Genomic DNA, 24,124 nt, shown 5'->3' on the forward strand with positions numbered 1-24,124 from the left:
CACACAGACACTAATCATGCAATGGAATGCAGTCTTGTTAGGTTTATCACCAATCCATCGTAAATCCACTATCAGTGTTAAATCTCCCAGAGGCCCACTTTCAGTTCATACAGACACAATATAGTTAAGAACCCTCTATTCTGTTGCATAAAACAACCATTTAATGCAATAACAGTATTATAACATAATCTTGCAATTTCTGTTCTGACAATGGATCGACAACATTATAGTTACTCCACAATACTTGCCGAATTGACAGAGTGAAAAAAAGGAAGGCTGAATAAAACTATTCCAAAACATGCATCCTGTTTGCAACAAGGCACTAAAGTAAATCTGCCCTGAATACAAAGTGTTACAGTATATTTGGGGCAAATCCAATACAACACATTACTGAGTACAACTCTGCATATTTTCAAACATAGTGGTGGCTGCTTCATGTTATTGGTATGCTTGTAATTGGTAAGGACTGGAGAGTTTTTCAGGTTAAAAAATAAACATAATGGAGCATAGCACAGGCAAACTCCTAGAGGAAAACCTGGTTCAGTCTGCTTTCCACCAGACACTGAGAGATGAATTGACCTTTCAGCAGGACAATAACCTAAACCACAAGGCCAAATCTATACTGGAGTTGCAGTGGCCGAGTTAGATTTTTGACTTAAATCAGCTTGAAAATCTATAGCAAGACTTGAAAATGGTTGTCTAGCAATGATCAACAACCAATTTGATCGAGCTTGAAGAATATTGAAAATAATAACTTGCAAATGTTGCACAATCCAGGTGTGGAAAGCTCCTAGAGACTTACCCAGAAAGGTGCTTCTACAAAGTATTGACTCAGGGGTGTCATTCTTATGTAAATTACGTATTTCTCTATTTCATCTTCAATACGTTCGCTAGAATTTCTAACCATATGTTTTCACTTTGTCATTATGGGGTATTGTGTGTAGATGGATAAACATTTTTTTTAATCCATTTTGAATTCAGGCTGTAACACAGCAAATGTGACGACCGGCTCAAATCGGTCTGATGTAGCAAAATTTGAAATTGTGTTTTGTACATTGGATAAAAGTAGAGACTCAGAGCTACAAAATGGTATATCATAACACTACAGTTGAGGAACAATGGGAAAGTAATTTTGCTTTGAAAGTTGATTTAATTTGTAAACTCACTTTTGAGAAAATGGCCTTTGAATGTTTTGGTACTACTATTGGAGAGTCCTTCTTTGTCTACAATCATTTAGCATCGTTCACACCCTCCTAATAGGGCTAGGTGTCCCGTCAGCGGGACCTGTCGACAATTTCCGGTGAAATTGGAGGGCATGCAATTCAAATAAATAATCATACAATTATGGATATTAAACATCTAGGTACATACAAGTCTCTTATATCGGTTAGAAGCGTAAATTCTTGTTAATCTAACTGCATTGTTCGATTTACAATAGGCTTTACAGCGAAAGCATGCCATGCGATTGTTTGAGGACGGCGCCCCACAACATATTTTTGCAACCAGCACAGGCTTCATAAAATTGCAAATAGCGATTAAATAATCCCTTACTTTTTGAAAATCTTCCTCTGATTTGCAATCCAAAGGGTCCCAGCTACAACATGCATGGTCGTTTTGTTGGATAAAATCATTTTTTATATCCCAAAAAGTCAGTTTATTTGGCACCATCGATTTGAGTTCAACATGCAGACAAAGGAATCCAAAAAGCTACCGCTAAACTTTGTTAAAACAAGTTAAACTGCATTTCTATTTAATACTCAGGTACCCTAAAATGTAATTAATCTATAATATGTTATACGGAAAGAAGTATGTTCAATAAAAAAGTAAAATGAGCAAGTCCGCGTCATGTTCGTTTTTTTTTTTTTAACCTTTGAACAAAGACTGCTGACATCTAGTGGAAGCCATAGGAATTGCAATCTGGGAGCTGGAATTGCATAGGACCCATAGCTTTCCATTGTAAGAGCATGGGATCTCAACAAAAAAAAAAATTCTGGTTGGTTTTTCTTTGGATTTTCTCCTACAATATCAATTGTGTTATAGTCTCATACATTATTTTAAGATTTCTACAAACTTCAAAGGGTTTTCTATCCAATGGTACCAATTATATGCATATCCTGGCGTCTGGACCTGAGTAACAGGAAATTTACAATGGGCACATCAGTCATGCGGAAGGCATTTCTGCCAAAAAACGCATTTTGGTACAAAAAAACTAGACATACGCCTAGTTTCCTGAAACAGGTCACAGATGTGGAATAAGTCAAGGGGTATGAATACTTTCTGAAGGCACTATATATATATTAGATCATTCATCAATTATGTTTTAAATGATTATATTAGATTGAGTTCATTAGGCACATGCACATAACTTGTAAATAAATAATCGTAACAGTCATGGGAGCCTGGGACATGATAAACCGGACATCTACATCCAACAAGAGTTGAAGGGCAGAGGGATGCACTAGCTAGAACCTTCTCATCGTGGATCTGGTAGGACAAAAAAGCATGTCGGTGGCTTAATTCCCCCCCCCCCCCCCCCCCATGTTGTTCATCAGGGTCTACTGTAGGTGACAGAGCGATATGTTGTGTGGACTCAAGCACCATAAAACCAGGTGTATCATGAAACCATGATAAAATTAATTAGAACAGCCTAGTATGTAGTACTTTTTTTTTTACCACGATGCTGGATGCTCTTCTCCGTTTCATAAACAAAACAAAAACTATAAAAAAATGCATCTGGGGCGACCAGTGGCACTGTTTCACCTTATGCAGATCTCAGCTTTAAGGTCCAATGTTTTATCATGTTTTATCTGCTTGTACATAATCTGGTTGATCTTTTCCCTCTCCCTTTCTATCTCTTTGTATCTCTTTTTCTTCCTCTGTCTCCTCAGAATTTGCTGATTCTGGTGAGTTACTTTTCTAATTATCTTTGCCAAAATGCTGTTCATTATCATCTCCACAGCTTGGAAGCAACTTTTTGCCAAACTTTCCTCTTAGTTTGTATCGCTCCCTGATTGCAGTTACATTGCTTTCAGAAAGCATAAACACCCCTTGACTTATTCCACATTTTGTTGTGTTACAGCTTGAATTAAAATGCATAACATTTTGTTTATTTGTCACTGGGCTACACACAATACCCCATCATGTCAAAGTCGAAATTTTTACCAATTATCTGTAAGGTCCCTCAGTCGAGCAGTGAATTTCAAACATAGATTCAACCACAAAGACCAGGGAGGTTTTCCAATGCCTCGCAAAGAAGGGCACCTATTGGTAGATACGTATACAGTGAGGCAAAACAATATTTAGTCAGCCACCAATTGTGCAAGTTCTCCAACTTAAAAATATGAGAGAGGCCTGTAATTTTCATCATAGGTACACTTCAACTATGACAGACAAAATAAGAAGAAACAAATCCAGAAAATCACATTGTAGGATTTTTTATGAATTTATTTGCAAATTATGGTGGAAAATAAGTATTTGGTCACCTACAGACAAGCAAGATTTCTGGCTCTCACAGACCTGTAACAACTTCTTTAAGAGGCTCCTCTGCCCTCCACTCATTACCTGTATTAATGGCACCTGTTTGAACTTGTTATCAGTATAAAAGACACCTGTCCACAACCTCAAACAGTCACACTCCAAACTCCACTATGGCCAAGACCAAAGAGCTGTCAAAGGACACCAGAAACAAAATTGTAGACCTGCACCAGGCTGGGAAGACTGAATCTGCAATAGGTAAGCAGCTTGGTTTGAAGAAATCAACTGTGGGAGCAATTATTAGGAAATGGAAGACATACAAGACCACTGATAATCTCCCTCGATCTGGGGCTCCACGCAAGATCTCAACCCGTGCGGTCAAAATGATCACAAGAACGGTGAGCAAAAATCCCAGAACCACACGGGGGGACCTAGTGAATGACCTGCAGAGAGCTGGGACCAAAGTAACAAAGCATACCATCAGTAACACACTACGCCGCCAGGGACTCAAATCCTGCAGTGCCAGACGTGTCTCCCTGCTTAAGCCAGTACATGTCCAGGCCCGTCTGAAGTTTGCTAGAGAGCATTTGGATGATCCAGAAGAAGATTGAGAATGTCATATGGTCAGATGAAACCAAAATATAACTTTTTGGTAAAAGCTCAACTCGTCGTGTTTGGAGGACAAAGAATGCTGAGTTGCATCCAAAGAACCCCATACCTACTGCGAAGCATGGGGGTGGAAACATCATGCTTTGGGGCTGTTTTTCTGCAAAGGGACCAGGACGACTGATCCGTGTAAAGGAAAGAATGAATGGGGCCATGTATCGTGAGATTTTGAGTGAAAACCTCCTTCCATCAGCAAGGGCATTGAAGATGAAACGTGGCTAGGTCTTTCAGCATGACAATGATCCCAAACACACCGCCCGGGCAACAAAGGAGTGGCTTTGTAAGAAGAATTTCAATGTCCTGGAGTTGCCTAGCCAGTCTCCAGTTCTCGAACCCCATAGAAAATCTTTGGAGGGAGTTGAACGTCCGTGTTGCCCAGCAACAGCCCCAAAACATCACTGCTCTAGAGGAGATCTGCATGGAGGAATGGGCCAAAATACCAGCAACAGTGTGTGAAAACCTTGTGAAGACTTACAGAAAACGTTTGACCTCTGTCATTGCCAACAAAGAGTATATAAGAGATAAACTTTTGTTATTGACCAAATACTTATTTTCCACCATAATTTGCAAATAAATTCATAAAAAATCCTACAATGTGATTTTCTGGAGAAAAAAAAATCTAATTTTGTCTGTCATAGTTGAAGTGTACCGATGATGAAAATTACAGGCCTCTCTCATCTTTTTAAGTGGGAGAACTTGCACAATTGGTGGCTGACTAAATACTTTTTTTGCCCCACTGTATACAGTACTAGTCTAAAATTTAGATACACATACTCATTCATTTCCAAGAGTGTGCAAAGCTGTCATCAAGGCAAAGGGTAGCTACTTTGAAGCATCTCAAATATAAAATATATTTTCATTTGTTTTTTAACACACTTTTGGTTACTACATGATTCCACATGTGTTATTTCATAGTTGTGATGTCTTCACCATTGTTCTACAATGTAGAAAATTGTAAAAAATAAAGAAAAACCCTGGAATGAGTAGGTGTGTCCAAACTTTTGACTTGTAATGCATATACAGTGGGGAGAACAAGTATTTGATACAATGCCGATTTTGCAGGTTTTCCTACTTACAAAGCATGTAGAGGTCTGTAATTTTTATCATAGGTACACTTCAACTGTGAGAGACGGAATCTAAAACAAAAATCCAGAAGATTGCATTGCATGATTTTCAAGTAATTAATTTGCATTTTATTGCATGACATAAGTATTTGATCACCTACCAACCAGTAAGAATTCCGGCTCTCACAGACCTGTTAGTTTTTCTTTAAGAAGCCCTCCTGTTCTCCACTCATTACCTGTATTAACTGCACCTGTTTGAACTCGTTACCTGTATAAAAGACACCTGTCCACACACTCAATCAAACAGACTCCAACCTCTCCACAATGGCCAAGACCAGGGAGCTGTGTAAGGACATCGGGGATAAAATTGCAGACCTGCACAAGGCTGGGATGGGCTACAGGACAACAGGCAAGCAGCTTGGTGAGAAGGCAACAGCTGTTGGCGCAATTATTAGAAAATGGAAGAAGTTCAAGATGACGGTCAATCACCCTCGGTCTGGGGCTCCATGCAAGCTCTCACCTCGTGGGGCATCAATGATCATGAGGAAGGTGAGGGATCAGCCCAGAACTACACAGCAGGACCTGGTCAATGACCTGATGAGAGCTGGGACCACAGTCTCAAAGAAAACCATTAGTAACACATTACGCTGTCATGGATTAAAATCCTGCAGCGCACGCAAGGTCCGCCTGCTCAAGCCAACACATCCCAGGCCCGTCTGAAGTTTGCCAATGACCAACTGGATGATCCAGAGGAGGAATGGGAGAAGGTCATGTACCAAATATTAAGTTCTGCTTTTCTGATGTATCAAATACTTATGTCATGCAATAAAATGCAAATGAATTACTTGAAAATCATGCAATGCGATTTTCTGGATTTTTGTTTTAGATTCCGTCTCTCACAGTTGAAGTGTACCTATGATAAAAATCACAGACCTCTACATGCTTTGTAAGTAGGAAAACCTGCAAAATTGGCAGTGTATCAAATACTTGTTCTCCCCACTGTATATTTTTAAACATACATTGCATATCTCTTTGAGCATGGTGAATTTATGAATTACATTTTGGATATATCAATACACCCAGTCACTACAAAGATACAGGCGTCCTTCCTAACTCAGTTGCCGGAGAGGAAGGAAACCGCTCAGGGATCTCACCATGAGGCCAATGGTGAGTTTAATGGCTGTGATAGAAAACTGAGTATGGATCAACAACATTGTAGTTAGTCCACAATACTAACCTAATTGACAGATGAAAAGAAGGAAGCCTGTACAGAATACAAATATTCCAAAACATGCATCCTGTTGTAACCATGCATTAAAGTAATACTGCAAAAAATGTGGCAAAGCAATTCACTTTTTGTCCTGAATACAAAGTGTTATATTTGGAGCAAATCCAATATAACACATTACTTCGTACCACTCTGCATATTTTCAAGCATAATGTTATGGGTGTGCTTGTAATCATTAAGGACTGGGGAGTTTTTCAGGATAAAAAATACAGAATGGAGCTAAGCACAGGCAAAATCCAAGACAAAAACCTGGCTCAGTCTGCTTTCCACCAGGCACTGGGAGATTCATTCACCTTTCATAACCTAAAACACAAAGCCAAATATACACTGGAGTTGCTTACCAAGAAGACAGTGAATGTTCCTGAGTTGCCTAGTTACAGTTTTGACTTAAATGTACTGTGGCAAGACCCAAAAATGGTTATCTAGCAATGATCAACAACCAATTTGACAGAGCTTGAATCATTTTTTTACAGAATAATGGTCAAATGTTGCACAATCCAGGTGTGTAAAGCTCTTAGAGACTTACCCAGAAAAACTCACAGCTGTAATCGCTGCCAAATGTGCTTCTACAAAGTATTGACTCAAGGGTGTGAATACTTATGTGAATGAGATATTTCTGTATTTCATTTTCAATAAATTTGCAAACATTTGCAAAAACATGTTTTTACTTTGTCATTATGGGGTATTGTGTCATAATGTTTTAAATATTTAATCAATTTTGAATTCAGGCTGAAACAACAAAATGTGGAATAATTTCTGATGGCACTGTACAGTTATGTCAATGAATGTCCAAACATAAGTTTCTATGCAGACATATTTTTACTATTTTATGTGAATGTATACCTCTGTAACCATTTTTGTTTTCTCCATTATCCTTTCCATCTCCCCTCTTGTTTTACCCCTTGTAAGCTAACCATTGTAACAATACATATTATACTAACTATCTCGCATGCATGGGGCTGGGAGATACATTGGGGCCAAACACTGAAAGAGCTGACTACATGTTTTGTTCTTTGACACACATTAAAAAAACATAGAGGACACAGGACCAACGATCGACCGAAAAGAGTCAGTGTCTGACAGGGTTGGGGAGTAACTGATTACATATAATCAGTTACATGTAATCTTTTTTTATTTTATTTTTTGTAATCCCTTACGTAATGTAAGCAAAAATATGAAAATCATATTACAAATACTTTAAAAAAATGTTTAAATGAAAAAAGGATGTTTGAGAAAAAATACATTGTAACACATATCTGTTTCTCAATTGACATCAAATTCAGCATTGAAAAAAGGCGCAAGTTTAAGTTTGTTCCACCTGAGCGAGTCTGACGACAAGTCAGAATCCACTGTGATGACACACCAAATGCGTTTCATGGATCCTTTTCATCTTCTTCTAATGCCTCTTAAGGGGAAAGTGAACAAAAATGTACTAAAAGTCATCAGATTACGTTTACTGAGTTTCGGTAATCCAAAGTAACGTTACTGATTACAATTTTGGACTGGTAACTAGTAACTCTAACGGAATACATTTAAAAAGTAACCTACCCAACCCTGGTGGCCGACCATTACCCACTGTATCTGTGGTGTGTTTGCACAGTTGCTTTCCACTTTGATTCCTTAACACTAGAATCTACAAGTAACTGCCAAAATAATGGAAATACTTTAATAAATAACAGTGTGGTACCTGAGTTAATTAAGTAATTAACATCCCATTATGCTTTGGGTCATGTATCGAAATGCTTGTCAGGCCATTATTATCTCCCATAGTATGACAATTACACCATCCACAGGGCATGAGTGATCACAATGGTTTGATGAGCATGAAAATGATGTAAACCATATTCCATGGCCATCTCAGTCACCAGAACTCAACTGAATTGAACACTTATGGGAGATTCTGGAGGGGCACCTGAGACAGCTTTTTCACCACCATTAACAGAACACCAAATTATGACATTTCTCATAGAAGAATGGTGTCGCATCCCTCTAATAGAGTTCCAGTCACTTGTACAATCTATGCCAAGTTGCATTGAAGCTGTTCTGGCTCGTAGTGGCCCAACACCCTATTCAGTCACTTTATGTTGTTTACTTTTTCCAAACTCTAAATACAAAACTCTAAACTGATAACTCTTATGTTCATAACCTTTGATTGTGCATTGGAGTTGGAGTTGAACACATCTTTCACCCCTGAGTTATTCATGCAAAATTGATGTTTTCTGTGAAATACCATGAGAACATCTAGTTTATCCACCAATACATCCGATAATGATAGGCTCACCACTTAGTCATTTTAACTACCATTTAAATGTTTTATCAATCGCTTTAGTGCTATTTTCTCAAGTATGTGGTGATTTTTCAAAACTCTTAGTACAAAAAACTCCAAACTGGTAACAGTTTTGTATTCCAAACCTATTATTGTGCATTCGTTTTGTTTGGAGACATCTTTCACCACACAACCATTGATCCAAAATATAAGATTACTGTGAAATACCATGAGAACATTGATGTAATCACCAAAGCAATATCTTCTGAATTTAGTCATTTTAACAACCAATTAATCCAATTTTTTTTTAAAGTAAGATACATGTTTCAAAATTGCCCTTTGAATGTTATATGCTACAGTACTGTAATTTACAGAACATTGTTTTTTTAACATTAGGCAATATACTATCACTGAAAATCATATTTCCATAATTTCTATCCCATGTATTATCAATGGTGTAATCATTGAAAACATCTTTCCCAATCATTGATGCAAAAAATAAATCACAAAATGAGTGTACTGTAATCAAATTAACAAATTGAATGAATTAAGGAAACATAACATTTAGTAGGCACTAGTTTGTATATCAAGCCTGCATTTGGCCATAGGTTCTCATTGACATTGCAGTAAATGTCCTCATTGTTCATTCACCTGGGGAAAAACCTTTTGGCATGGCGAATCCAAGCCTGATATACTGTAGGTCTGGATTGATGCCATTGCATTCCTCATCCATGGCCTGGAGGAGGGTGGCACGCTCATTGGGGTGGCGATCATACACCTTCCACCTGTATTGTAATCAAGTATTTTACAGTATTGTACTTACACATTGTAGCTGTCCTGTGAGGCTCTGTTAGTAAGAGCATGGCATTAGCAACAATAGAGTTGTAGGTTCTATTCCCACTGGGGTTACATATACAAAAATGTATGTATAAAAATGCCTGCTATATAACTGACATATTTTACCGTTTTACAGTACTGTTTTGGCCAATGCAATTATTGTAAATCCGTGTGAAATTATTCCATAAAAAAAACGTCATTTTGGATACATATTTACTGTATAGTGGATGCATTACATACAGTACATGCCATCATAATAGTACATTACAATATACATCATAAATACTTTTTATGTTTATACTTTACAAACATACATTTTCATTATGTAATTCTCAAAATCTGTTGTAGACAAACCATTTTAAAATATATAGGAGTGATTATCAATTAAGAGCAGTCAGATTAAGTAATAGTAAAATGTATTTTAACAAATGAGAAGACAATCATGTCAAAAGTAAATGTGAGCATTGCATTGTGAAAAGAAATTACTTTATATGAACATGTATTGCAATGTGAAACGTAGTTCTAGATTAAAGGGTCATTCCACGAAATGGGTGCCCTTTGATATGTCAGTAGACATTGTGCATCAATATTGAATTTTAAAAGCCTGTTTTGTTAAATGAAGTGCCCTTTAATATAGACCACATGGGCTGTGTTTTCACATGCAGCCCAATTCTGATATGTTTCCACTTATTTGTCTTTTGACCAATCACATCAGATTTTTTCACACCAGATCTTTTTCAGAGCTGATCTGATTGGTCAAAAGACCAATTTGTGAAAAAAACATCAGAATTGGGCTGCCTGTCTAAATCCAGCCATGGATAATTCAATAACTTCGATGTTTCATATGAATAAAGACTTGCTAAAGTGTCAAAATTCATCATGTCCCTCCATCAACCCTGTATCCCCTCGAAGAAGATTGTTTAACCCACTTAACCCCAAAATGTCAATATAAAGCACTAGTTATTTTGTTGCATTGAAAGTTATTTCTGAAGATTATTGTTACCATTTTAAGGTTAGCCTAGACATGTTTTAACAATAAAAAGAAATGTGAAGCTTGCATTTAATTGCCAAATACCATGAGAGTCAAATACACTCCCTGTTGCACACAACAATCTTCCATTCCCATGTCACAAGTGGACTTATGGCTGATTTATGATTACATCGTCAACCCTGTTATGGTCAACCCTGTTACTTTATTTGCCACTTACTATGCACTAGTATTTTTTTATTTAACATCTTGAGATGGGAAACTTGTTTTTTAGGGTGTTGAAAATGTGTTATTTGTGATCATTTTAACATTCTAAGTGAATTATTATTATTTTTTTTTACGAAGTTACACTTCACAAAAGCCACCGAATTGGTGGAATGAACCTAAACATTTCTTAAGTTTAGTGAAAAAGTGAATTTGTGTGTTTGTAGTTTTTAAACAACAATGTTTTTGATGATCTGTTTTGAGTTTTGTACTAAGCATTGTGGAAATTTACCACATACAGTGCCTTGCGAAAGTATTCGGCCCCCTTGAACTTTGCGACCTTTTGCCACATTTCAGGCTTCAAACATAAAGATATAAAACTGTATTTTTTTGTGAAGAATCAACAACAAGTGGGACACAATCATGAAGTGGAACTACATTTATTGGATATTTCAAACTTTTTTAACAAATCAAAAACTGAAAAATTGGGCGTGCAAAATTATTCAGCCCCTTTACTTTCAGTGCAGCAAACTCTCTCCAGAAGTTCAGTGAGGATCTCTGAATGATCCAATGTTGACCTAAATGACTAATGATGATAAATACAATCCACCTGTGTGTAATCAAGTCTCTGTATAAATGCACCTGCACTGTGATAGTCTCAGAGGTCCGTTAAAAGCGCAGAGAGCATCATGAAGAACAAGGAACACACCAGGCAGGTCCGAGATACTGTTGTGAAGAAGTTTAAAGCCGGATTTGGATACAAAAATAATTCCCAAGCTTTAAACATCCCAAGGAGCACTGTGCAAGCGATAATATTGAAATGGAAGGAGTATCAGATCACTGCAAATCTACCAAGACCTGGCCGTCCCTCTAAACTTTCAGCTCATACAAGGAGAAGACTGATCAGAGATGCAGCCAAGAGGCCCATGATCACTCTGGATGAACTGCAGAGATCTACAGCTGAGGTGGGAGACTCTGTCCATAGGACAGCAATCAGTCATATATTGCACAAATCTGGCCTTTATGGAAGAGTGGCAAGAAGAAAGCCATTTCTTAAAGATATCCATAAAAAGTGTTGTTTAAAGTTTGCCACAAGCCACCTGGGAGACACACCAAACATGTGGAAGAAGGTGCTCTGGTCAGATGAAACCAAAATTGAACTTTTTGGCAACAATGCAAAACGTTATGTTTGGCGTAAAAGCAACACAGCTGAACACACCATCCCCACTGTCAAACATGGTGGTGGCAGCATCATGGTTTGGGCCTGCTTTTCTTCAGCAGGGACAGGGAAGATGGTTAAAATTGATGGGAAGATGGATGGAGCCAAATACAGGACCATTCTGGAAGAAAACCTGATGGAGTCTGCAAAAGACCTGAGACTGGGACGGAGATTTGTCTTCCAACAAGACAATGATCCAAAACATAAAGCAAAATCTACAATGGAATGGTTAAAAAATAAACATATCCAGGTGTTAGAATGGCCAAGTCAAAGTCCAGACCTGGTTCCAATTGAGAATCTGTGGAAAGAACTGAAAACTGCTGTTCACAAATGCTCTCCATCCAACCTCACTGAGCTCGAGCTGTTTTGCAAGGAGGAATGGGAAAACATTTCTGTCTCTCGATGTGCAAAACTGATAGAGACATACCCCAAGCGACTTACAGCTGTAATCGCAGCAAAAGGTGGCGCTACAAAGTATTAACTTAAGGGGGCTGAATCATTTTGCACGCCCAATTTTTCAGTTTTTGATTTGTTAAAAAAGTTTGAAATATCCAAAAATATCGTTCCACTTCATGATTGTGTCCCACTTGTTGTTGATTCTTCACAAAAAAATACAGTTTTATATCTTTATGTTTGAAGCCTGAAATGTGGCAAAAGGTCGCAAAGTTCAAGGGGGCCGATTACTTTCACAAGGCACTGTACTTGTGAAAATTGCACCAAAGCAATTGAAAAAATCCAAGATACAAATGTCAAACTGTTCTTTTTGAAATGCTGAATAGACAGATAGTAGATGATAAAAATAATTTTCATACAGTATTTGACTACATTTGGCTATAATTTATAAATAATTTTTATCAAATGGAAAATCTAATCAAATGTCACATGTTTCATAAACAAGTGGACTAACAGTGAAATGCTTACTTACGGGCAATTTCCAACAATGCAGAGAGAAGTAAAATAAAGAAATAATAGAAAAGTAAAACACATAATAATAAATAATGATAGATACACAATGAGTAACGATAACTTGACTATATAGAAGGGGTACCAGCACCGAGTCGATGTGCAGGGGTACGAGGTAATTGTGGTAGATATGTACAGTCGTGGCCAAAAGTTTTGAGAACGACACAAATATTAATTTTCAAAGTTTGCTGCTTAAGTGTCTTTAGATATTTTTATCAGATGTTAATATGGAATAATTAAGTATAATTACAAGCATTTCATAAGTGTCAAAGGCTTTTATTGACAATTACATGAAGTTGATGCAAAAAGTCAATATTTGCAGTGTTGACCCTTCTTTTTCAAGACCTCTGCAATCCGCCCTGGCATGTTTGTCAATTAACTTCTGGGCCACATCCTGACTGACGGCAGCCCATTCTTGCATAATCAATGCTTGGAGTTTGTCAGAATTTGTGGGTTTTTGTTTGTCTACCCGCCTCTTGAGGATTGACCACAAGTTTTCAATGGGATTAAGGTCTGGGGAGTTCCTGGCCATGGACCCAAAATATCGGTGTTTTGTTCCCCCAGCCACTTAGTTATCACTTTTGCCTTATGGCAAGGTGCTCCATCATGCTGGAAATGGCATTGTTTGTCACCAAACTGTTCATGGATGGTTGGGAGAAGTTGCTCTCGGAGGATGTGTTGGTACCGTTCTTTATTCATGGCTGTGTTCTTAGGCAAAATTGTGAGTGAGCCCACTCCCTTGGCTGAGAAGCAACCCCACATATGAATGGTCTCAGGATACTTTACTGTTGGCATGACACAGGACTGATGGTAGCGCTCACCTTGTCTTCTCCTGACAAGCTTTTTTCCGGATGCCCCAAACAATCGGAAAGGGGATTCATCAAAGAAAATTACTTTACCCCAGTCCTCAGCAGTCCAATCCCTGTACCTTTTGCAGAATATCAGTCTGTCCCTGCTGTTTTTCCTTGAGAGAAGTGGCTTCTTTGCTGCCCTTCTTGACACCAGGCCATCCTCCAAAAGTCTTTGCCTCACTGTGCGTGCAGATGCACTCACACCTGCCTGCTGCCATTCCTGAGTAAGCTCTGTACTGGTGGTGCCCTGATCCCGCAGCTGAATCAACTTTAGGAGACGGTCCTGGCGCTTGCTGGACTTTCTTGGGCGCCCTGAACCTTCTTCACAACAATTGAACTGCTCTCCTTGAAGATCTTGAAGATCCGATAAATGGTTGATTTAGGTGCATTCTTACTGGCAGCAATATCCTTGCCTGTGAAGCCCTTTTTTGTGCAAAGCAATGATGACGGCACGTGTTTCCTTTCAGGTAACCATGGTTGACAGAGGAAAAACAATGATTCCAAGCACCACCCTCCTTTTGAAGCTTCCAGTCTGTTATTTGAACTCAATCAGCATGACAGAGTGATCTCCAGCCTTGTCCTCGTCAACACTGTGTTAACGAGAGAATAACTGACATGATGTCAGCTGGTCCTTTTGTGGCAGGGCTGTAATGCAGTGGAAATGCATTTTTGGGGATTCAGTTAATTTGCATGGCAAATAGGGATTTTGCAAGTAATTGCAATTCATCTATTCACTCTTCATAGCATTCTGGAGTATATGTAAATTGCCATCAAACAAACTGAGGCAGCAGACTTTGGGAAAATGTACATTTGTGTCAGTCTCAAGACTTTTGGCCACGACTGTACATATAACTAGGAATAAAGTTACAGATAGTAAACAGTACCAGCAGCGTATGTGACGAGTCAAAAAAGTTACTGCAAAATGGGTCCATGCAGATAGTTAATTAAATAGTTAACCAAATAGGACTATGTAGCAGACATATGTTTTGGGGGTAGAATCTGTTCAGGTTCCTGTTGGTTCCAGACTTGGTGCATCAATACCACTTGCTGTGCGGAAGCAGAGACAAGTCTTCACTTGAGTGGCTGGAGTCTTTGACAATATTTAGGGTCGTCCTCTGACACCGCCTGGTATAGAGGTCGTGGATGGCAGGGTGGGAGCTTGCCCCTCTGTTTCCTGTAGTCCACATTCAGCTCCTTTGTCTTGCTGACGTTGAAGGAAAGATTGTTGTCCTGGCACCACACTGCCAGGTTTCTGACCTCCTCCCTATAGGCTGTCTCATCATTGTCGGTGATCAGGCCGATCTACCACCGACGTCTTGTCGGCAAACTTAATGATAGTGTTAAGATCAGTGCAGATGTTGCTTGTAATCAATGGCTTCTGGTTGGGTTATGTAAAGTTGAAGTTGGAAGTTTACATACATACTTAGTTTGGAGTCATTAAAACTTGTTTTTCAACCACTCCACAAATTTTTTGTTTACAAACTATTCGTTTTGCTATTTTGTGCATGACACAAGTCATTTTTTAAACAATTGTTTACAGACAGATTATTTCACTTATAATTCACCGTATCACAATTCCAGTGGGTCAGAAGTTTACATACACTAAGTTGACTGTGCCTTTTAAAAAGCTTGGAAAATTCCAGAAAATTATGTCATGGCTTTAGAAGCTTCTGATAGACTAATTGCATAATTTGAGTCAATTGGAGGTGTACCTGTGGATGTATTTACAGGCCTATCTTCAAACTCAGTGCCTCTTTGCTAGACAATCATGGGAAATGATGAAGAAATCAGCCAGGACCTCAGAAAAAAATTGTAGACCTCCACAAGTCTGGTTCATCCTCGGGATTAATTTCCAAATGCCTGAAGGTTGGACGTTCATCTGTACAAACAATAGTACGCAAGTATAAACACCATGGGACCACGCAGCTGTCATACCGCTCAGGAAGGAGACACGTTCTGTCTCCTAGACATGAACGTACTTTGATGCAAAAAGTGCAAATCAATCCCAGAACAACAGCAAAAGGACTTGTGAAGACGCTGGAGGAAACAGGTACAAAAGTATCTATATTCACAGTAAAACGAGTCCTATGTCGACATAACCTGAAAGGCCGCTCAACACTTTTTGGAGAAATGTCCTCTGGTCTGATGAAACAAAAATATAACCATTGTTATGTTTGTAGGAAAAAGGGACGTTTCTGAGCCGAAAAACACCATCCCAACCGTGAAGCACGGGGTGGCAGCATCATGTTGTGGGGGTGCTTTGCTGCAAAAGGGACTGGTGCACTTCACAAAATAGATGGCATCAGGAGGAAGCAAAATTATGTGGATATATTGAAGCAACATCTCAAGACATCAGTCAAGTTAAACTTCTTATGGCTGGGGGCAGTATTGAGTAGCTTGGATGAATAAGGTGCCCAGAGGTGTCCAGAGTAAACTGCCTGCTACTCAGTCCCAGAAGCTAAGATATGCATATTAATGGTATATTTGGATAGAAAACACTGAAGTTTCTAAAACAGTTTGAATGATGTCCAACCAGGAAATGGGAAATCTGAGGTTTGTAGTTTTTCAACTCTTTCCCTATCGAATACACAGTGGGATATTGGTCATATTGCACTTCCTAAGGCTTCCACTAGATGTCAACAGTCTTTAGAACCTTGTTTGATGCTTCTACTGTGAGGTGGGGGCGAATGAGAGGGGAATGAGTCAGAGGTCTGGCAGAGAGCCACGAGCTCAGTTTCACGTGCTCACGTGAGAGCGAGCTCTGTTCCATTGCATTTCTACAGACAAATGAATTTTCCCTTTGGAAAATTATTGAAGATTTATGTTAAAAACATTCTAAAGATTGATTCTATACTTCGTTTGACATGTTTCTACGACCTGTAATATAACTTTTTGGACTTTTCGTCCGTACTTTCCGCTGGACTTGCACACATGTCGTGAGTTTGGATTTGTTTACCAAACGCGCTAACAAAAGGAGGTATTTGGACATAAATGAACTTTATTGAACAAATCAAACGTTTATTGTGGAACTGGGATTCCTGGGAGTGCATTCTGATGAACATCATCAAAGGTAAGTGAATATTTATAATGCTATTTCTGACTTCTGTTGACTACACAACATGGCGGATATCTGTTTGGCTTGTTTTGGTCTCTGAGCGCTGTACTCAGATTATTGCATGGTTTGCTTTTTTGGTAAAGCTTTTTTGAAATCGGACACAGCGGTTGCATTAAGGAGAAGTTTATCTAAAGTTCCATGTATAACACTTGTATTTTCATCAACATTTATGATGAGTATTTCTGTAAATTGATGTGGCTCACAAAATCACTGGATGTTTTTGGAACTACTGAACATAACGCACAAATGTATATTGAGACTTTTTTATATAAATATGAACTTTATCGAACAAAACATACATGTATTGTGTAACATGAAGTCCTATGAGTGTCATCTGATGAAGATCATCAAAGGTTAGTGATTAATTTATCTCTATTGCTGCTTTTTGCGACTCCTCTCTTTGGCTGGAAAAATGGCTGTTTTTCTGCGAATAGGCACTCACCTAACATAATAGTTTGTGGTGCTTTCGCCGTAAAGCCTATTTGAAATCGGACACTGTGGTGGGATTAACAAGAAGTGTATCTTTAAAATTGTGTGAAATAATTGTATGTTTGAGGAATTTTAATTATGAGATTTCTGATGTTTGAATTTGGCGCCCTGCACTTTCACTGGCTGTTGTCATATCGATCCTGTTAGCGGGATCTCAGCCATAAGAAGTTAACAAAGTGACACACACCCCCCCTTGAGCTTACCTGATGCTGCCGTTCTGTCCTGCTGATGCATAAAAAAAATCTGCTTATATTATCCATGTCCTTGTTCAGTCAAGTTTCATATAAACATAGGATAATGCAGTTCTTCAGTACCTATTGACAGGATTGTCTTGAATGGAGCTTGTCCAGTTTGTTCTCCAGTACATTCGTCAATAGAACAGAGGGTAGAGGCGGTTTATTTACTTGCCGTCATAATTTCATCAGGGTGCCCTGACGGCGGCCTCTATATCGCCGTCTCGTTCTCTTCTGAGTGTCGGGATTAAAGTCTGGTCCTGGGTGAGCTGTATCCTGCGCCGCCGACCCGTTGATGTATAAATCTTAATCTAAATCGAGGTTAGTGATCACTGTTCTGATGTCCAGAAGCTGTTTTCGGTCATAGGTTTCATAGGAAATATTATGCACAAAAAAGTTTAGATCAGTGGCAGCCTAGCGGTTAAGAGGTTGGGCCAGTAACCGAAAGGTAGTACATAGAGTGACTCTTTCCTATGGTCCTTCATCTTAAAGCACACTGGCTGATGGAGAATGAGGATGATGTAGTATTTACAGCTACATCCATATATTATTTAAAATATTGGCTAAATAAAGGTTAACAGAAAAATACAAGATTGTTTTGACCTTACAATATAAATTGATGTCAATTGATAGATTGATGATGTAATATAGAATTTTAGTGTTCAGCATTTATCAAAATATATCAGTTATCTAGGCACTACATAACTTTGGTTCTGTTTTGAGCAGTTTGATTGAGTTATAGTTACATGTATTGTTCACAAATGACAAGAAAATCATATCAAAATTCATGTGAATATTGCATTTGAAAAGCAGATACTTATGTATCCAATTTGTATTTATTAATTTAAATTGAACCTTTATTTAAATAGGGATTTAATTTGTTCATTTAAGAACAAATTATTATTTACAATGACAGCCTACCCGAGGCAAATCCAGATAACTACGCTGGGCGTAGTTAACTAATTGTGCGCCATTCTATGGGACTCCCAATCACACAATCATACAGCCTGGATTTGAACCAGGGACTGTAGTGACACCTATTGCACTGAGATGCAGTGCCTTAGACCGTTGCGCCACTTGGGAGAAAGATTGATTTGGTGCAGTGAACCAGTGACTTTTAGAATTTATTTGTTGTACTCAGTCAATTGAATATGTGCTTAGAGTTTTGAAGCATGAGCCATTTTGATGACCTGTTTGTATTTTCTGTGCTTAGAGATGTGAAAATGGTCCACATACAGTGAGGCAAAAAGTATTTAGTCAGCCACCAATTGTGCAAGTTCTCCCATTTAAAAAGATGAGAGAGGCCTGTAATTTTCATCATAGGTACACTTCAACTATGACAGACAAAATGAGAAAAAAAATCCAGAAAATCACATTGTAGGATAGTTTCCAACTATCCCTCATCTGGAACAATGATCACATATACACCATCTAGAAAACTTATTGACTTGAACAGTGAAGAGAGATAATACAATTTTAATAGTTTCACTCCACCCTTGATGAGATTGGGGCAAGGACCGTCCATCGGTCCTGTCCTATGCTTCACTGGGCTCCTATGAAAATGTGTTCCCTGTTGGTTATCCCACTCACTTTTATGCAGTCTTCATCCTCATCTTCAAGTGTCAAAGCAAGACGCAGACTACTGGCCTTTAGACTAGTTGAGTATCTGGAGCATCAGCATTTATAGGTTTGATAACAGGCTCAAAATGGCCAGAAACAAAGGTCTTTCTTCTGAAACTCGTCAGTCTATTCTTGTTCTGAGAAATTAAGATTAGTCCATGCAAGAAATTGCCAAGAAACTGAAGATCTCATACAACACTGTGTACTACTCCCTTCACAGAACAGCTCAAACGGGCTCTAACCAGAATAGAAAGAGGAGTGGGAGGCCCTAGTGCACTACTGAGCAAGAGGACAAGTACATTAGAGTGTCTAGTTTGAGAGTGTCTAGTGTCTAGTCTTCAACTGGCAGCTTCATTAAATAGTACCCGCAAAACACCAGGTCTCAACATCAACAGTGAAGAGGTGACGCCGGGATGCTGGCCTTCTAGGCAGTTCCTCTTTCCAGTGTCTGTGTTCTTTTGCCCATCTTAATATGTTATTTTTATTGGCCAGTCTGAGATATGGCTTTTTCTTTGTAACACTGCCTAGAAGGCCAACATCCCGGAGTCGCCTTCTCACTGTCTTCACTGTATTTCTGATCAATTTTATGTTATTTTAAACGCTAGCGTCCCACCTGGCCAACATTCAGTGAGGTTGCAAAGCGCCAAATTCAATTACAGAAATGCTCATTATAAAAATTCAGAAAACAAAACATATTTTACATAGGTTGAAAGATTAACTTCTTGATAAACCAACCAAAGTGTCATATTTATAAAATGCTTTTCGGCGAAAGCATACCTAGCTCAGAACATGCCTAGCCCAGTTGACAAATTATTACTAACAGTAACCAGCCAAGCAGAAGCATTACAAAACTCAGAAATAGAGATAAAATTAATCCCTTACCTTTGATGATCTTCATATGGTGACAATCAGAAGACATTAATTTACTCAATAAATGTTCCTTTTGTTCGATGAAGTCTCTTTATATCCAGCGTTTTCTTCAGTAATCCACAGGCTCAAACTTGGTCAAAACAATCAGACAAAAAATCCAAATTGTATCCGTAAAGTTCATAGAAACATGTCAAACGATGTTCATATTTAATCCTCAGGTTGTTTTTTAGCCTAAATGATCTATAATATTTCAACCGGACAATAACGTTGTCAATATAAAAGGTAAACAAGAAATGCACATGCGCCTGAAAAAAAACTCTGCAACACGTTAGGGTCCACTCGTTCAGACTGGTCTTACTCCCTCATTTATAAGCATACAAGCCTGAAACGATTTTTAAAGAATGTTGACATCTAGTGGAAGGCATAGGAATTGCAAATGGAGTACTAAGTCAAGGGAAACTGTAATGGCATTGAATAGAAAACTACAAAACCAAAAAAAGAACTACTTCCTGAATGGATTTATCTCACGTTTTCGCATGCTAAATAAGTTCTGTTATACTCACAGACACTATTTGAACAGTTTTGGAAACTTTAGAGTTTTCTATCCAAATCTACCAGTTATATGCATATCATATATTTTGGGCCCGAGTAGCAGGCCGTTTAATTTGGGCATGCATTTCATCCAAAATTCTGAATGCTGCCCCCTACCCTAGAGAGGTTAAGTCCTGTGCTTGTTGAGTGTCCTTCCCTATAAGCATGCTTAAATTCTGTTGTCAATTTGTTTACTGTGAAATAGCATTGTATCTGTTCAAACACAATTTTTTCCAGAAGTTTACTAAGGTTTGGGAACAGGCTATTTGAGCCAGTAAAGATGGCTTTGCTATTCTTGGGTAGTGGAATTACTTTAGCTTCCCTCCAGGCCTGAGGGCACACGCTCTCTAGTAGGCTCACATCAACACCATCATGCCGGAAACCCTAGACCCACTCCAATTCGCATACCGCCCCAAAAGATCCACAGATGACTCAATCTCAATCAAACTCCACACTGCCCTTTCCCACCTGAACAAAAGGAACACCTACTGTATGTGAGAATGCTGTTCATTGACTACAGCTCAGCATTCAACACCATAGTGCCCACCAAGCTCATCACTCAGCTAAGGACCCTGGGACAAAACACCTCCCTCTGCAACTGGGTCCTGGACTTCCTGACGGGCCACCCCAGGTGGTAAGGAAAGGCAACAACACATCTGCCATACTGATTTTCAACACTGGGGCCCCTCAACAAGGCTGCGTGCTTAGTCTCATCCTGTACTCCTTATTCACCCACGACTGCATGGCCAAGTACGACGCCAGCACCATCATTAAGTTTGCTGATGACACAACAGTGGTAGGCTTGATCACCGACAACGATTAGGCAGCTCATAGGGAGGAGGTCAGAGACCTAGCAGTGTGGTGCTAGGTCTATCAGGATATTGAAAAGAGATGGAATGGGTCCCCAGATCCTCAAAAAGTTATACAGCTGCACCATCGAGAGCATCCTGACCGGTTGGCGCTACAGAGGTTGGTGCATACGGCCCAGTACATCACTGGGGCCAAGCTTCCACCATCTATATACTAGGCAGTGTCAGAAGAAGGCCCAAATAATTGTTAAAGACTCCAGTCACCCAAGTCATAGACTGTTATCCTCCCCCTTTGTTTTTACACTGCTGCTACTCGCTGCTTATTATCTATGCATAGTCACTACAAATTACCTCAACTAATCTGTACCCCCACAAATTGACTCGGTACCAGTACCCCCTGTATATAGCCTGGTTATTGGTAATGTAATTTTCTTGTTATTTAAAAAAAAAAAAAAATACTAGTTTATTTAGTAAATATTTTCTAAACTCTATTTCTTCAACTGCATTAAGGGTTTGTAAGTAAGCATTTCACTGTAAGTTTGTCAGTGACAAATAACATTTGATTTGAAGAGAAAATGTAAATTTTGGTAGTATTCACTATGCTAAATCTTAAATCAGCAACACAAACATTTTAATTACAGTCAAAACAAAGCATGATAACTCCTGTTCGCCAGGAGTCCACTGTAATCCCTCCACTCATTAATAATTTGTGTTTTAATGCATCCCCATGGTTACAGCATATACTATAACCAATCTCCGTTGGATGTTCAATGCCCTGTGTTTGGCTGTGCCAATTCTAAACATGTTACCTTTTAGAATCCATTCCCCTGTCATTTCGCATAGCTTATCCAACCCCATAATAGGTTCCACACCCATTGCCATGTAAAATCATCCTCTCGCCGAACCACAATCAAACGTATAGAGGCCAGCCAGCCCTATGTGAAGTTTTCCTGTCCCGCTGTCTCCAAGAGAGTTCACCGCTGCTCGTCTATTAATGCTGCAAATGCCTTCATCTTAGTATTCCCTCCAAAGGCAGTGGGTGCAGTAGGCTCCCGTACCATCCCACACTCCCTTTTCCAATGACCAACAGCCCCACACCTAAAACAGGGCTCTGATGCCTTGCGCCTTGGGACCAATTCACTGCCTTTTCCTCCCTGTGTCTTTGTCTTACCTTGGCCATTGACTTTCCCTGTGGCTGTATTAACCACACGCACTGCTGCGAAGTGAGCGGAATTAGATTCCACTCTCAAAGCTGTCTTTACTATCTCATCCCAGTGAAAATGTTGGTCCCCTACCCCCGCATTAGCCGTTTTGATAACAGGTTTCAAACCTGCCATCAAAGCAGACCTAAAAATTATATCAAGGTACCCATTCCTTTTGACGCTGAGTACATAAAATGCCGGTGTATGGAGCTTTTGATATTTATTTTATGTCATTATGCCGTATCACAATAGCATCTCTGAATTATTTATTAAATTGGAATTTTCTGTCAGCAGGGAAATGCTGACCAATTTAATTCCATTTGCTCAAATGTTTAGATTTCCTCACTCACAGCTTTAATACATGCCCTCTATTAATAATTTTCCAAGGTAGTGATACCCACTTCCCCGGAGACTAGTTATGGTATTTGTGCCTATTAATTGGTCACCTGATACCTTGTATTCAAACCAATACTGAAGCGTCTGCCAATTTACTACTGGAAAATACAGGGAGACCTAATGTCTTGTACCAGTGTCACGCTTCAAATATCACTGTTGTTGACAACACACATTATCAAAATTATTCACAGTTGTCTTCCTATTTCCACATAATCTGTCATGGTTCCTCGCGTAAATAAGGCATAAACCAACCTCTCTCTTATTGCTACTGCTAATAAACTCAAATAATGTTCAAACAACATTCAAATATCCTTTGGCATTTCTAACCATGAATGAGGCACTCCTCCATAACTTGTAAGCAACCTTTTATCACCATCCACATTGCCACTCACTGACAATGTTTCATCTCAAGATATATTCTCAGATATCTCCTATTCTCCAGCGAACGCACTTCCTTCCTTTGTCCTTCTACATGGACTACTTCTCTACAACCTTTCATACTAGTATACAAGCATGACAATTTATCCGTAAACAAACACTCTACGGCCTTACGACCACCGCGGCTGGGACTTTTGTCCCACTTCGGACCTCGCAGGGACCTATCCTACACGGAACCTACCCTGCACTGTGGTGTCACTCACGGATCTCTTAGAGAACTATCTCCACTTGGGACCTATCCTTATGCAACCTACCCTAAACCATTTATTTCTATGGATCTCGCAGAGGAACACCCCGTCAGGACCTATCCTTACGGAACCTACCCTAAACCATATATTTTTTGACAGGTCATTCCACAATGGGCCTACTGAATAAACTCAGGCTTTCTAGGTCTGCATCCTATAATTATTTCAGAATAAGTGGTAACAGGTGTAGGAACTGTGCCTACATTGTTTTTAGTTTCGGCTCCTGTTTCACTGATTTGGACTGTAGTTCGACTGTAAATCGTGGTGAATCCTGCCGACAACGCCAACTGTTAGGT

The 24,124-nt window shown here is 39.1% G+C and overlaps 1 protein-coding gene across 3 annotated transcripts in view; it reads left to right on the plus strand.

Annotated features, from left to right (window-relative positions):
- LOC139378784 (sodium/potassium/calcium exchanger 2-like) overlaps positions 1 to 24,124 on the plus strand; it is a 180,783-nt gene that overhangs the window by 123,496 nt on the left and 33,163 nt on the right. For 2 of the 3 annotated variants that reach the window (XM_071121281.1, XM_071121283.1), the window contains one exon: positions 2,889 to 2,903. The exons of the other annotated variant lie outside the window; for it this stretch is intronic. In XM_071121281.1, the coding sequence (XP_070977382.1) occupies positions 2,889 to 2,903 (15 nt within the window). The remainder of the gene's footprint in view (positions 1 to 2,888; positions 2,904 to 24,124) is intronic. 3 annotated transcript variants of the gene reach the window in all.

This window comes from Oncorhynchus clarkii, chromosome 21, assembly GCF_045791955.1.
Source record: "Oncorhynchus clarkii lewisi isolate Uvic-CL-2024 chromosome 21, UVic_Ocla_1.0, whole genome shotgun sequence".
In the NCBI taxonomy this organism is placed as follows: Eukaryota; Metazoa; Chordata; class Actinopteri; order Salmoniformes; family Salmonidae; genus Oncorhynchus; species Oncorhynchus clarkii.